The sequence below is a fragment of the Tachysurus fulvidraco genome, chromosome 17, assembly GCF_022655615.1.
Source record: "Tachysurus fulvidraco isolate hzauxx_2018 chromosome 17, HZAU_PFXX_2.0, whole genome shotgun sequence".
Taxonomy (NCBI): domain Eukaryota; kingdom Metazoa; phylum Chordata; class Actinopteri; order Siluriformes; family Bagridae; genus Tachysurus; species Tachysurus fulvidraco.
Window position 1 is genome coordinate 8625431 of NC_062534.1, and position 15563 is coordinate 8640993.

The 15563-nt window shown below is 39.1% G+C and overlaps 1 protein-coding gene across 1 annotated transcript in view; it reads left to right on the forward strand.

The window, feature by feature from the left end:
* The window catches only part of abcb7 (ATP-binding cassette, sub-family B (MDR/TAP), member 7), a 30205-nt gene that overhangs the window by 207 nt on the left and 14435 nt on the right, over window positions 1–15563 (forward strand). The window contains exons 2-6 of the mRNA XM_027135213.2: window positions 9516–9587; window positions 9871–9945; window positions 11722–11841; window positions 13321–13453; window positions 14715–14983. Of these exons, the coding sequence (XP_026991014.2) occupies window positions 9516–9587; window positions 9871–9945; window positions 11722–11841; window positions 13321–13453; window positions 14715–14983 (669 nt within the window). The remainder of the gene's footprint in view (window positions 1–9515; window positions 9588–9870; window positions 9946–11721; window positions 11842–13320; window positions 13454–14714; window positions 14984–15563) is intronic.

The following is a 15563-nucleotide window of genomic DNA, read 5'->3' on the forward strand; positions in this document are numbered from 1 at the left end:
TCCTTTACAATAACTTAGCGTAGCTAACAGCTAACCAGACCAACGTGCTAGCTGTTCTAACATCACTTAGCTTTGGCTGTATCTTTAATGGACTTCAGAAATAAAGTGCAGCACAGAAGCCTTGAGATTAATCTAAATGAACATAAATACACATATGCTATAAAAATTACTACTTATTTTGTTGTTTAGTTAAAAAAAATAGATGTGTGTGTGTGCGCGCGCGCATGTGTATGTGTGTATATGTGTGTGTGTCATGTATACAAAGTTTAATTTAGGTAACCCGAGACATGACAGTATCTTAATTCTCAATTATCCTCATTAATGACTTGTTTTAAGGACTGTATCACAAACAGCTCTGTGTCTTCTTACTTGTTATACAAGTGTGACGTGAAATGGTGGTGTTTTGTTTGTAACCAAATTATTTTTGTTCCTTTGCTTTGATATATTGTTCACCTCTTACCGAGCAAGATATTTCCATTTCCAGCATTTAGCAGACACTCTTATCTAGAGCAGACTTGCATTATCTAATTTTTATACAACTGAGCAATTGAGGGTTAAGGGCTTTGCCAGCAGTGGCAGCTTGGTGGACCTGGGATTCGAACTCATGACCTTCCGATCGGTAGCTCAACACCTTCTTGACTTGGTGTTGAGTCTGTACGAGAGCGGTACTGATTTTGTACGCACCGGACATGTGATTCAGTCACAACTGAAGGAACTTTTCTTTTGAACCAGTGTTATGTCTGTCAGCTGTATGGTCTTGTCTTTATCAGCAATCAGGTCTGCACTGAACTCTGAGTTTACGATGACCCATTAGTTCCTCAGGAGCTCTCGGTTGCACTTTTATAAATTGTTGTAGAAATTACATTATTTACATTTGCTGTCCAGTGTCACCCAAATGAGGATGGGTTCCCTTCTGAGCCTGGTTCCTCTCAATGTTTCTTCCTCATATCATCTCAGGGAGTTTTTCCTTGCCGCAGTCACCTCTGGCTTGCTGATTGGGGATAGGGATAGATATATAGTATCTTAAATTTTAGGTTATTCTTTTAAATTAATACAATTTTCTTATTATTATTAATATATTTATTTTTTTCTCTCTCTTCTGTTTTCATACTCCATAAAGCTTCTTTGAGACAATGGGAAATTGTTAAAAGCGCTATGCAAATAAATTGAATCGAATTGAACTGCTTTGTGAAAGATGTAAACGTTAAGTAAGAGGAGAAGAAGGTGGAGCAGTGCATCTGAAAAGTGTAGAATAATTCACTTCACACAGTAGTCAATTTATTTTTTATTATTACTCTATCATTAAGAGCTAACATGTGTTTCTTTTTTGTGACTAGTCAGTCTGCACTGACTGAAACATGGATTGGACATGCACATTTGAATAAATATCTAAATATTTATCAATTTAAATGCATAAATAGATATTTAAAAACACTCCCATCGATGTCACGTCTGATTTAGGCCATCCTTAAAAATATTCTTGTTTGCCGTAACCTGACCGACCCTGTCAATTTAGGACCGAATCAATTTTTTTTTTTTTTTTGCTTTAAGTCCGGTTGTAAATTTGTGTTAAGACTGACCAACTAATACAAAAGCAATAAAATAATATTAATTATATTTTAGTAAGTATTGTAAATATATAAATTGCCTAGGCCTACATACAAACAACGGCTACGTTCTTTCTTTTAAATAAAAACCCGTGACGTCATCTATGTTTACACTATTGGTTACCGGATGTCACACTATGGACTGTGTGTTCGCTTCGTCTCATACTCTCATTCACTGTCAGGGTCAACGGTTCGCGCTTGGTAAGTATGGCTGCGGCTGCAGTAAACAAAATGTTCACGGTCACCGTTCAAAGTCATACGGGTTTGGGCACCATAATACATCTAAAAAAATCATTAAAACAGCTCGACACCGCTATAACTTGGCACGAAGTTCTGGAAAAACTGTGCCCAGCATCAAAATGAGGTTTGCAATGATGCGCCCGAAGGCACGGGTTGAAGACCCAGTCAGTGATGTCACGATATGCTAATTTGTTTAAATTCATACCTACGTAATCACCATCACCAAAATTGTACTTTTTTTTTTTTTTTACATTGAAACTTGGAAAAGTTTCCTTTTTTTTTAATTGCCTTAGTCATTCAGGATTCAGCCATTTTGACAAAATGAACTGCTTGCCAGGCTTCCATTTTTCTTCAGGGCAAAGTAACTAATGCTTAGCAAGAAAAAGTTACTGGTTGGTTTCTTGTAATATTCATTAAAGTAGCGTCTATTTCAATATCAAAATAGACACTTCTAAAGACACACAGAGCAGAGTAGAATACAATACTTAATATAAAGTTTTATCAGAACAGAAAATAATAAATCATTTCCATTAGTTCTATTTCTGGGACTGCCACACAAACTAATTATTTCAGTATTTAAACAGTGCTGTATTTTCTGTCAAGAGTGCAAACAAAATGAAGCTGTGGTAGTGCAGTGTTCAGGAAATAGACATGAAGGAACAAGTCACAGATGGAATAACTCACTTTTATTACTTTAAGAGAGTTCAGAACAAGGAAGAAAAGTGCACTAGTGGAAGACAGTGGTGGTCAGTGATTGGTTGTTAAGAGACAGTGGTGGTCAGTGATTGGTTGTTAAGAGACAGTGGTGGTCAGTGATTGGTTGTTAATAGACAGTGGTGGTCAGTGATTGGTTGTTAAGAGACAGTGGTGGTCAGTGATTGGTTGTTAAGAGACAGTGGTGGTCAGTGATTGGTTGTAGGGAGACATGGTGTTCAGGGATTGGTTGTAGGGAGACAGTGGTGGTCAGTGATTGGTTGTCGGGGGACAGTGTTGGGCATTGACTGGATGTCGACAGATGTGCTGGTCCATGATTGTTTGTTGGGAGCAGTGTTGCACATGAAACTCAGACTTGTACACCGTGGTTGATCAAACCTGTACTTTCAAATCTCTCAAGGACTTTTTATTTATATATATGTGTGTGTGTATGTATGTATGTATGTGTATATAAGTAAAAGTAACTGGCCATCATGTGTATAAAGTTCTCATTAATAAATTCAGTTTTAATAGCATTTTATTAACTGAGTGTGTGGGTCGAGCATGCAGTTTCTAACCTGATCGCTGATTGTTCCACCCACTGCAGTTTTGTGACATGACAGTTTCAGAATAAAAAAAATTTGATAAATAAGTCCTGCAGAATCTAATGATAATTTATCACGCAGTAGTGTGATTCAGTACATGTTACACCCACGCTGTGAGACGTTCTCATGCATAAATTGTGGTGTTGCTTTCATGTTCTCCTTACAAAGTCTGTACTTCTGTACTTCTACAAACGTCTGTAGAGCAGACCCTGGATGTGTCAGGATATGAGGCAAAGTTGTTAAGTTGTTACAGATCAACACTCCAGCATCGGCCACCGCGAAAAAATATATGCAGGCTGATACAATGTGAGAGAGATGGTTTTTAGTCTGACCTGAGGTTGGTCAGGGATTTGGCTGCTGGGGCAACTGCAATGGTCAGTGAGTGGCTGTTGGAAAACTGCAATGGTCAGTGATTGGTTGTGATTTTCAAGTGACCACAACATTTTCTCATTAAAAAAATCATAATAATTCATCATAGCTATTGAGGTTCAGTTGATTATTGAGCAAATTAATGAAATACAACGGGCATTTGTGGAAGTGAAATAATCTTTGAACAGATTCAGAGATGGATGTTATAAGGTTCATTTGCAAGTAAGACACTAGATCTGCACTATTTTGGCATATATTTTTGGCAGTGTAAGCCTTTACACTTATGAATATGCTATAGCGGTATACATAATGACTTATTTAATATGTAATAATGGCCTTGGTGCAGTGCTTTGGTTATATTATTTGTTTTATAAGATTTTAAAAGCTTGAAATCGTGCCTTTTAAAGAACAAACTCAGCAGGTGAAGATCAGAGTAATTCTGCATCTGTTTACAGCAAAGAGGGATCATCCAAGAGGTGAGTTGTTGAATATCGCTGAAAAGAAAGTCTCAGTTTTACACTAGACCCCACACTTGAGCACAATATGCCTTCTCATGGAGTATGTGCAGCTAGCTGTGGCACATTGTCGCTTTGTCACGTGACTGCAACTGACAAAACAAATGTTTGTCATATTTTGTGACTTATGTCAAGCTAAGATAAGGCTGCACAGGCATTCCCTCCCTCCGCCAACTAGATTAGCTAGCTCTAGCCCTCGCTAGCGTTCAGTGAGTAATGACTGGCTCTGCATCTGCACTCAGGTTTGTGCAGAAACCTAACCCTGTCACTTATACAGTACTCGAGGAACTTAAGCGGCTTTCTCATACTGTTTTAACAGACATTCATTGATTTGGTCTTAGACGTTTCCTCTTGATTGGCTTGGAATTAGGGTCATTCCAATGCTCTGTTAGCTCAGGGGAAGTTCAGTAGGTGAACTACTGCAGGACAGAAGGATCAAGGTTCAGCTTCAGAGTCCAGGATGCAGTTTTCCTTCAAAACACTGAAGATTCCATACATCGTGTCGCAAAAAGTATAAAAAAGTTTGCGCACACCTGGTTATCACACTGTTATATCTTACACCTTAAACAGTTACTTTTTTTTACAGTATTTTTTTTTTGTTTGTGCTATAGCATTACATTTTCACTGGAACTAAAGCCGCTTTTGCACTACACTATTTCCATGTCCTTTACAATCCTGCTCACACACTACAAAATAATCCCAATACAATATCTGTAACAGACAGACTATTCTTCAGTCTATGTTTATATCTTTCATCCTGTCAAATAACACAATGAAGATAGTTTCTAGGTTCTGTCATGCTGGGTGTGCAGGAAAGCAATCCCATTCTCATAATAGAAAATACACTCTAAAGACAGAGCATTTTCTTGTTTATTAACTAGCTAAACATCTAGAAGGTGTAAGTAATCCTCTGTTTATTTCCATATAATGTCCCTTTTTCTCCTGTCATGAGTTAACCGTGATTGGATTAGAGAGCCATTTCGTTTTTTTTGACTCACTGATCGTAACCCCCAGGTACAGGAAGGTAAAAACACACTGCAATGTAGAAGCAACTGGTTATGCTTGTTAACATTGTGGTGCCAAACATGTGCAATGTTATGGCTAAATGCTTAGCAACAGACACCCAAAAACGTGAAAGTTTTGGGTGTCAGTGAAGACTGGGACAGCCCATAGTTTCACAGAAAAGGACAAAGCAGTAAACAATGACTCTACTGTACAATTAAACACAAGTCTCTCTAAGCTTAATTGGAATGAAAAAAAAAATCCTTATAATTTGCTCTTCTGTTCTCTTTTTCAGTTTTTTGTTTCCTTGGCTTTGTGTGTCTCAGGAGGCTTAAAACAGCCAAGGTGGATTTACATGACAACATTTTTTCTCACTGATGTGATGTGAGACTAGCTAGTTATTTAATCTGGTCACTCACTGTATTTATGCAATCATGATGGCTGATGGCATGAATATGCAAATAAGAAGGTTCTAATGTATAAACAGGCTTAGCAATGTGAAGTGTGAAACATCAGATTATGAATGGCCAGGATTCATTGTTAACCTTGGGGTAAAGTATGAGCGGTGAAACAAATTAACCAAGAATTTAGTCACCCAAAGTGAACCACTTCAAGTATAAAATCTAACTCCACTTTTAAATACCATGTGTTCTGTGTACGTTTTGAATTTGTTCCTATAGTGCGGATAGCTGAGTCACCGGTTTTGTGTAATCATACGTCCTAATGTTTGATTTTAGCCCAGTGTGGTAGCAGCCATCACACTCACACACACCCTGCAGAATTTGTTGTTTTCTGACCAAGACCACTGATCATCTCTCCTGACCAAAAATTATCCTTTGATAAGTGTGATAATGTGTGATTGTGCCAGCAAAAAAATCAATCAGCAGAAAGCATGCTTAAGGGACCCGAACGTGTTCCAGCATGAACGTGTCCCTGGTCATAGTCCATTAAAAACAAAAACGTTTGCTGTGGAAGAACTCAAGTGTCTTGCACAGAGCCCTGAAATGAACACCTTTTGAATGAACTCCACTACAGACCTCAGCACCTGACATCATTTTCTGATCTCACTAATGCTCTTGTGCCTAATCGAGCAAATCCCCACAGTCTCACACACGCCAAAATCAAGTCAGAAGCCTTCCCTGAAAATTGGAACTTATTATAACAGCAGTATGGGACTAAATATGGCCTTTGGCTATGTAGAGTACATCAGTGCTTTGTTAAAATAAAAAAATATATAAAATGAGATCTTAGCATTCAGTGAACCACTGAGTATTTTAAATATACCCTCTCGAATGGTTTCTGATTTGGAAACTCATCTAAAATCAGTTGCGTATTTAAACAATCAGATAACGGAAAGCAGAGAGTTCAAATTCCAGAGAGTTTTGCTTGAGCCCTTTATCGAGCCATTTCCCATTTATATTCAAGTGACTTTTGAGTGAGGTAGAATTCACTTCACGTCCAGAAGCGAGCATTAATGTTCTTCTCAAGCCCTTATAATTGTACATAACGCTATTAGGGTTAAGAGAAATGGTCACCCAAAGGAAGGGGCTTGTATAGCCTAGAACATGAAGAATAGTGTTGTCATGTGTGTAAGTGTTCTTTAACTAGTGTGCTATCTAATTAACCTTTCGTCAGTGATTCTTGTTACTAGGCGAGAGTCGGTGTGCTATAAATAATGGTCGCATAGACACAAGTTTGTCCTTTCAGATTGCGCAGGTGCGGAGAATATAATACAGATGTGTAGAACTGCATGAAGTCTGATCTTGTAAAACAGATCTGTTCTGTTAATGCCGTATTTTCCGTTCGTATTTTACCGTTGTTTCTGATGCTTGAATTCTGTTAAAGCATGTTGTAGTGATTAGTGTTTTTAGAGGTTTTTACAGAATTCACACTTTAACGAATAAGCCCACGCGTTGGATGACAATTGATGTATACCTTGTATAAAACTCTTGGATACTTCCTAGTTATTGTTTATTTCGTACTGTTAAATTGTTCAGACCTTTGATTCGCCTCAAACGCCAGCGTCTCTTTGACCACTCAGTCTCCACATTGCGAACGATGCGTAATCGTATGGCCACAAAATTCATCCACCTCCTCTGCTCATTTCATTGCTCTCAAGATGTGAGCGTATAACAGTGTGGAGTATAAAAAAATTATAATTGACATCCCCCGATAAACATCTCCAGTCCAAACAGGGCTTTAGGTTTTATCAGCCAAGAAATAAAAAAAGAAAAAAGATACAGCTTTACATTTGAGTGTTACAAAGTGCAGCCTTTTGTGTTATATATTTGTTAACGAATAGCACTTTGAAACATCTGTTTGTTGTTTGTCTGCATTAAATGACGCAGTGTTGCCGTGAAATCTCCCTTATCTGATGAACTAACGTTTACAGAGTCTCGATTCGGCTCCGTTAGTAAAAGTTCGTCAGCATTGGTATAATAAATTTTGGTTTAATATATTTATTCAATGTTACATACACTCACTGGTAATTGCAATAATTGCTCATTCATGCAGTTCTCAAGACAGATAACCACATGACAGCACTTTGTCTAGTCTTCATCTGTCCAGTATTAGTGGGTCTGTGCCCACTGTAGACTCTGAGTCCTGTTTTTCACTGACTGAAGCCGAACCCAAAACGGCCTTCTGCATGTTGTGTGTTTCTGTGCAGCAGATTCTTCACCACAGCTGTAAGGAGTGATTATCTTCATCACTTCACATTTTCCTCCATTCTGATGCTGGTTTCGTGCATTGAGCTGCTGCAACATGACTGGCTGAGTTGGATAATTGTAGGAAAGTGCAGGGATATTGCTGTTCCTATTAAAGTGTCTGGCAAGTGTATCAACTTCAGCCTTATGGTTATTAGTGTCTTTCTCCTGTGTGGTACTCGTGTGCATAAGTGTGACCTTTTACACAGCACATTGCTCGAGTTAATGGTGGATGATACACCGATAGAAGCGAGAAATCTTGTACACCCTGATGAAACAGTATTTATTTGGCATTCTGGGTCACGGGTGGGCTGTTGGACGTGAATAAAATATCACTAAACCAAAACTAGTGTCTTTTCCACCCACCAGAAGTGTGAGACTTTTCAATATCAAATCATGTTTGTGTATACTAGCATTGTTCCAGGCCACTGAAGAAACATTATGGGTCACTGTTTTTATTTATTTTTTTATATTTGAATTTTTTTTAAATGTTTATTCAAGTGTAAGAACATGGGTCAGCTGGTGTTTGGTGAAACTACCCTAGAGTCATTTAAGAAACAAATTCTTTGCACTTTAATATAACAATAAGCTGTTATTTTCTTATTTTTTGGGGTCATGTGTGAACTAGGCAGATTGTCCACCAGCAATCCATCATTAAACTCTGAGAAGAGGAGCAAACACTCACAGCCTGCATGTTATTTATCAGCCTAAGGTTCATTTAGTAGACTTCTGTCTTTGCTGTTGCATTTTGGGTTCGTATCAGGTTAAGTAGTAAGGAACTGCACTTCTTTGACTTCTTGAACTGACTTTAATGTTCAGTTTCAATCATTGAGCACTCAATTTATGTACAGCTTATATTGCATGTGTTAACAACACCATTATGGCTTGGTGACAAATTTCAAGAACTTTGAATACTGAAAGATCTGAATCAGAGATTCAAGGTTTTTTGTAGGTTATTGTCAGAACGAAGCCACAAGAGTCTACATTTGTGAGGGATCTTGTGTAAAGCTGTGTACCTCCACCATGGTCCTAGTGCTTTATTAATAAGATGGGAAACTATTTTTTTTTTTGGGGTGGGGGTGGGGGAATTAAAGTGAAGCAACTGAGTAGCTGTGATCGTGTTGTAAAGAATTGTTTCACAAGCTCTCTTTGAATACTCAAGTAGTTTGGACAAAATTTCTTGGTAAGCGGTTTTATTTTTCCTTCGATGGCTGTACCGAGCTTCTATAGTTAAACAAGGACATGACTGAGAAGCCCAGATCTTTACAATAGATTTTTTTTTTTGTTTGTTTTTTTTGTTTGTTTTTTTTTAAAAGGGAGGGGGGAGTAATACCTCAAAGGATTCTTAAGGATGCGTTAGGTTCTGTCTTTTTATTTCGTCAAGTGGTCAGAGTTAGAAAACAGACGCTGGTGCTGGCTTCGACTCATTTACATGGTCATCATGACCTATTAGGTGACTCAGCACTGTCTCATAGGGGTATGCTTCCACCTAAATGTTATGTAAATGAGCCAAATGTGATAAAGAGAATGCAAATGAAGAAATCATAACAGAACGATACAGCCCTCAACCTGAACCCAACTGAAGCTGCAGCTGAAGGCGGCTGTGGCACAGACCTGGCAAAGCATCTCGAGGGAGGAAACTCAGTGTTAGCCGATAGACGTCAAGCAGTCCTAGCAGTCATCAAAAGATATTCCTCTTCTTCTTTATCTGCTTTTCTTTTGTACTTGGTTTAGATCTTCCATTAATCAATGGCTCTTTATTTTCTTTGACTGTTACAGAGTCTCAATCTGTCATCAGCATGGACGTCCAGTCGAGGAGATACCAATCGACAAATGCTGGAAGCCTTAAAAGTACATTTAATGACCTTCCTTGTATCAAGTGTTTTCTATAAATAAAATCATCCACGTTTGAGTGGGATTTTATCTCATTTTGAGATGAATGCATTCCCTGATTAATTTTTTTTTAATTGTAAAAATAAATACCTTTGTTATTGTATCATCTCTGCTGATATAATCATGTAATTGATATGGGTTTATAAAGCGTTTGGGGTAATTTATTTTTATTTTTTTTAGTCTCTAAAATCTTGTATAAATGTTGAAGATATCAGGATTAATATTTATCTTTGTCTTCCAGCATTTAAGGATACCAGAGAGAACATGCTGGCATGGTCATGCAGGAGGTGGCCTGAGTGCAGATCCCAAAAATGTGGTAAGCTTTACTTTAACTACTCCTGATCACAATCAATAAAAAAAACACATCTCCAAGCTGCACCACACATTAGTGTAGTAAGGAACTTTTAACTGTACAGTTTTATGGACTTCTGCTGTTCTTCTGCAACCCGTCTGCCTCACGATTTTGCTTGTTGTGTTGCTCTGTTGCAACTGTTGTTGTTGCAAAGAACGATGTAAAGTACAGTCATAAAGACTGTAACCTAGCTGTCAGTTTCTCTCCATCCTCTCTAATCACCAAGGCATTTCCACCCACAGAACTGTCGCTCACTCATTGTAAACTTTACAGATTGGTGTGTAAATCATCAGGAGATCAGCACTTTCTGAAAGACTAAATCACCTTCTCTGGAGCCAACAACCATCTCAGATCCTGTTTTCTCCCATTCTGATATTTCATGAGAACATTAACTGAAGTTCTTGATCTGAATGTACATAGATTTTATGTATCGTGCAGCTGACAAATGATTGGTGTGTTAATTACACGAATGAGCAGGTATTATCGGTGTTCTTATCTGACTAGATGAAAGGATGGAATCCTCAATCAGTACCGATACAGAATAAAAGATTGCTTTAGTATATATACTGGCCTGAAATCAAACCAGGTTTCTTTTCATTGTTCATAGTGAAGTGAAGCTCATGCCTTGCTTGTTTGGTTTTTTTTTCTTCTCCTCATCACATTGCCTCACTGGATGCGGCCAAGCACAGGTGTTGGCTATTTTTAATTTGATTTATTTTGTCCTCTTGCCATTCTGTCAGTGCCTCATTTCTTATGTTACCATATTGACAGGATTAGAGGGAGTTTGCTCTTTATTTATTTATTTATTTATTTGCGCAACAGTAATGGCAGCAGGTGGGTTGATGGAGTAAACAGGTTGGCTGGCACGCGCAGGCGCAGGGCGGCTCTAGGGAGCTGAGCGGCGTGGGATGGCAGGCACCACCTGCAGCGGCTACTGCTGCTTTCTGCCTGGGCCATATGACACTGTATCCCTTGGCAATGCAACGATGTGCGTCTGTTTGCGGCCTCAGAGAAGGTTTTACCTGCTAAACTTCGCCATCTCTTATTCAAGGATGGCAACTTGCAGAAAGCTGTTCTTGCTCTCAAGTAACTTGTGCAAAGTCCTGATTTAGGAGAGTGCTTAAAAGAGTTAAGTGATCCTCACTCACACTCACTCTAACGCAGCTTGTAACGAACACTCGAGCATAGTTGCATGTTTGATTAAAGAAGCTGTCTATAGCTGTGTACTGGAGCATCGGTGTCATGTGTGAGCAGCTGTACATTAACTATATAGACCTCTTATTAAGAGATTTTAAAATTGAGTCGCAAACCTTATTAAAGAATTCAAATTCTGCTTAATGTAGGAGTTAAATGTGCTGGGTTTTACATCATTTTAAAAACAAGTTAATCTAATTATATTGCCAGAGGACCTTAGCACACACAGCTTTAATGTGTCATCAGATTCATCACATCAGTTAATTATCAAGTCCATCATGAGGTGAATTGTGTGTCGAGAGAAAGGAAAATGCTAAACTGTGCACAGCTCTGAGTCACACAGAGCCAGACTTCAATGCTTTGGTTCTAAAAGGGCAGTTGCATTATTTTATTAGAAATCTAAATCTAAAGGACCTTGCAGCCATTGCATTGATGGTGTTTTTTTTTTGTTTTTTGTTTTTTTTGATAACTTTCATCATCCACGGTTATCAAAAAAAATTGTAGAGATTTGATCAAATGATACATGGTTTTTTCTTCTTTTTCTAGCTAAAGGAAGTCGACTCAACCAAGATCATTTCATCCATGTTTGCATACGTTTGGCCTAAAAATCGGCCGGATTTGCGAGCTCGAGTGGCAATCTCACTCGGCTTGCTTGCCGGAGCTAAGGTAGGTTAACGTCATTGATGCCTGATGTATGTTCATTTGTGTTTTCCACCAGTGCGATAGAAATGACATTCATTATTTGATGTCTGTGATGTCTTGCCTGGCTTCAATTATCTCAAACCCTTCTGATGTGTTGCTTCTTTGAATCATTTAAAAGACTAATAGACCAGTGCCTTTTTGAAACTTTTTTCCCCCAGAGGGAAACAGTCAACAAAGAGTAGCCTTACATTTTAGCAGCTTAATTGTTTTCCTTGTTATGATTCCTCACCAATTTGCACCCAAAAGAAGACAGACAGGAGCACGACTCGCAAGTTTATTTCTGCCTTTTCTCACTCGGCGTGAGCACATACGAGCTGCACACGTACTCCACTGTTCTCCGTCGATGAGCCTAGTCACAGTAAAATGGAGTCTACTAGTATTTTGCTATTGTTATATGTCTTTGAGGGATTATGTGTCATGCCTCCAGCATTAATATTTCCCAGTGTGTTCCCGCTGGAGTTCAGGAGAGGGCGTATCTGGAAACACAGATAAAGATTGACAAGCGTGTCAGAAACTGATAACCCGCACCGTTTTATCAGCCTGTCTGGGTCCGTGCTACCTAATCACGCTGGGCCAATTCATATGAGGAAAGCTTGTCCATCAGCGGTCCTTCATTAAAATATATATCACGCTGAGAAATCTTGAAACAGTCTTTTTGTCATGACTCAGAGGATTTTTAGCTGCATTCAACCAATCCAGTGTTATTCTCCCACTCGCGTTAGTAATTAAAATGGGTTTCAGTCAAGTCACACTCAGACATGTTCTTTACTGAAAAGGGCAGCACTGTAGAGATATGGAAGCAAGATTCAAAAATAAAGTTATTAGCTGGGATTTTCTTTGGGTTTTTTCCCCCTTCAGTAATTGGTAATTGTGCTTTTTCTTGCATGCTGAAAAACTGTTATTTCGAAGCACTAGTTCTATTCATAGCAGCCTTACATGCATGATTGTAATTAAAGACCATTTGCTTTGTTCTTTGTTTATGCTTAAACATTATGCAGTTCAAGAAGACAAGAATGGGAAATAATGTGGAATCAAAAGCTGGAATGCTGCCATTCACCTAAAATTCAATCCTTCATTTCATGGTCTCATTGAGCATAAGGGTAAAACAAAAGTGGGGGAGCAAATTAAGGGGAAATGGCACAGTGCATACACACTCCGGCCCTGTCTAATGCGAGGCAGTGCTCGACAGCCGAGCAGCTGTCCCCAAGCTTTTAATTAGCTTTAATAACCATTTCAATTCCATTAGCGGATGCATCAACCAACTCATTTCCAGATCTATCTAGAGGAGTGTGCACAAAACACTCTGCCCCTAATGCAGTGCCACTCTATCTCTCATCAGCATGCTTCCTAAGCTCACTCCATCTCTCACTTACGCTGTTTCCCTGTTTTCTCTCCCCCCCCCCCTCCTTCCCATTCTCTCCCCATTTGACTCCCATCCTCCAGCTCACCAATGTGATGGTGCCCTTCATGTTTAAATATGCGGTAGACAGCCTGAACCAGATGTCGGGACACATGTTGAACCTCAGCGACGCACCAAACACGGTGGCCACCATGGCAACTGCTATTCTCATTGGCTGTAAGTAGCACCCTTCCTCCTCCTTACTTGGCAGGTGTTTGACTTCATCTCGGGCAGAACAGCATCCTTATAAGCCAAGTGACCTTTACCTAGAAAGATCAGCATCCATATTGCTTTTAGGACCCGTCACATCTGCCTGCACAGATGCTAATATAATTTGTCGTTTTATTTGGTGTCAGTTTTATTTCTTCTGACGGGGAGATCCTTGGGCTGGACCCCTTATTGACGTTGATGAGGCCTCTATTTATCTAAGACGCTGCCTCTGTCTCCCAGCTCATATTTCAGATGCCATGCTTTTAAAATTGCATGAATGGCACAGGGCATAGCAGCGCTGCAATGAATAACCTGATCAGCAAATCCAAGGGCCTTAAATATTCACCAAATCAGTCAGAAGATCAACAAAGTGCAGCTTACACTCAATGGAACTGCTATTGAAACAGACGGTACAAGACGGCTTGCTCTAAAATACAGCTAACGTGCATACGATTGCACAAAGGGTGACACTTATGTTTTGTTTAACATACTTGCTCATGTGCTTGCTCACTTGCCGAAAATAAAACGAACTTAACAAGTAATAGCAACCACTCACTTTGCTAGAGTTATTGTAGCATGCCGTCTAAATGTATTGTCACTTCTCCCTGTGGCTGCAAATTTAATGAGAGCCATTAGGTTCTGTGCACACAGACCATTAATTGGAGCTGTCTGTCTGCGCCTCTGCAAACACACACACATACACACACGCTTTTTAATTTTATTTTTTTTCTTCACCTGATCAGAATTTTGCCATTACCAAAACTATGTGTAGCATTTACAAGTTTGAATGCTGAGGGAGAAAGCATTTATTCTGCTAGTGCAGAAATTCTATTCATATTAAAGGGCTAAACAGACCGTAATCTCTTATGTTGTTGAAGCCTCATGAGAGAGTTCAGTAACGTAAAATCTTACCTGGTGATCAGGGCAGATATTACAGTTGGATAGTCCAGAGCAGATATTTTTCTCAATAAACTAAACTGTGTAGATTTTTCTTACTACAATGAGGCTTGATTATGGTGACTTAACTAAAGTTTAACAATACATACTATTTAAAATGCTGTAATGGAATCGAGTCACCAGACAGTTTTTTTACTTTATATTGTAATGTAGTGTAATGTTATATTTGGCCTTTAATCACGTCTGTTACGAACAGTTAAAATAATGCATTCAGCCACAGATTTCTTATGTGTTTTGTTATCTGTTGTAACGAACTGTTTGTTTGCCTCAGACGGTGTGTCTCGGGCAGGTTCGGCGCTCTTCAACGAGCTCCGCAATGCTGTGTTCAGCAAGGTGGCACAGAGCTCCATCCGGCGCATCGCCAAAAATGTCTTCCTGCACTTGCACAGCCTGGACCTGTCATTCCACCTGAGCCGGCAGACAGGCGCACTGTCGAAGGCTATCGACCGAGGCACACGTGGCATCAGCTTCGTGCTCAGCGCCCTGGTCTTCAATCTCGGACCCACTGTGTTCGAGATGGCACTAGTCAGCGCCATCCTGGTCAGTGTACAGCAAGTCTGAGATACAACATCAGTTCTCACATATTTTGAATAATTATGTCTTGATGTACGTAATATATATGGTCATATCATGCATTCAGTTTCATCTGTAATGTTTAGATAGCAGATAAATATGTTATATAACCTGTTCAGAAAGCATAGAAAGAGCATTAAGATACCAGACTGATAAAACGCATTAAGATATCAATCACTTATCTGATTTTAGACAAGAGGCATTAACTCCCAGATAAATAGCCTTTAGCTGCTGTTTGGCTTCCAAACCAAAGCTGCAGTTCCATTTTATTTGAGCCGCAAATTTAAGTAGAACTGCTTTAAAGTTAAATATATTCTCATTAGGTTCTCATTATGTTGTTAATTATCTGTGTTGATTTCTCAACAGCTTCACACCATAGTACACACCATAGAAACCTGCAAATATCGGGGGGGGGGACGACAAAAAGCGTTTGAATCACCAAGCAGTCATGCTTATTAGAAACTGAATGAAGCAAAGTCTACTACTTTGGCTTTTCGGTTCTAATGCAGTGCTCTTGAAGATCACACACACTCTGCATATCCACTAG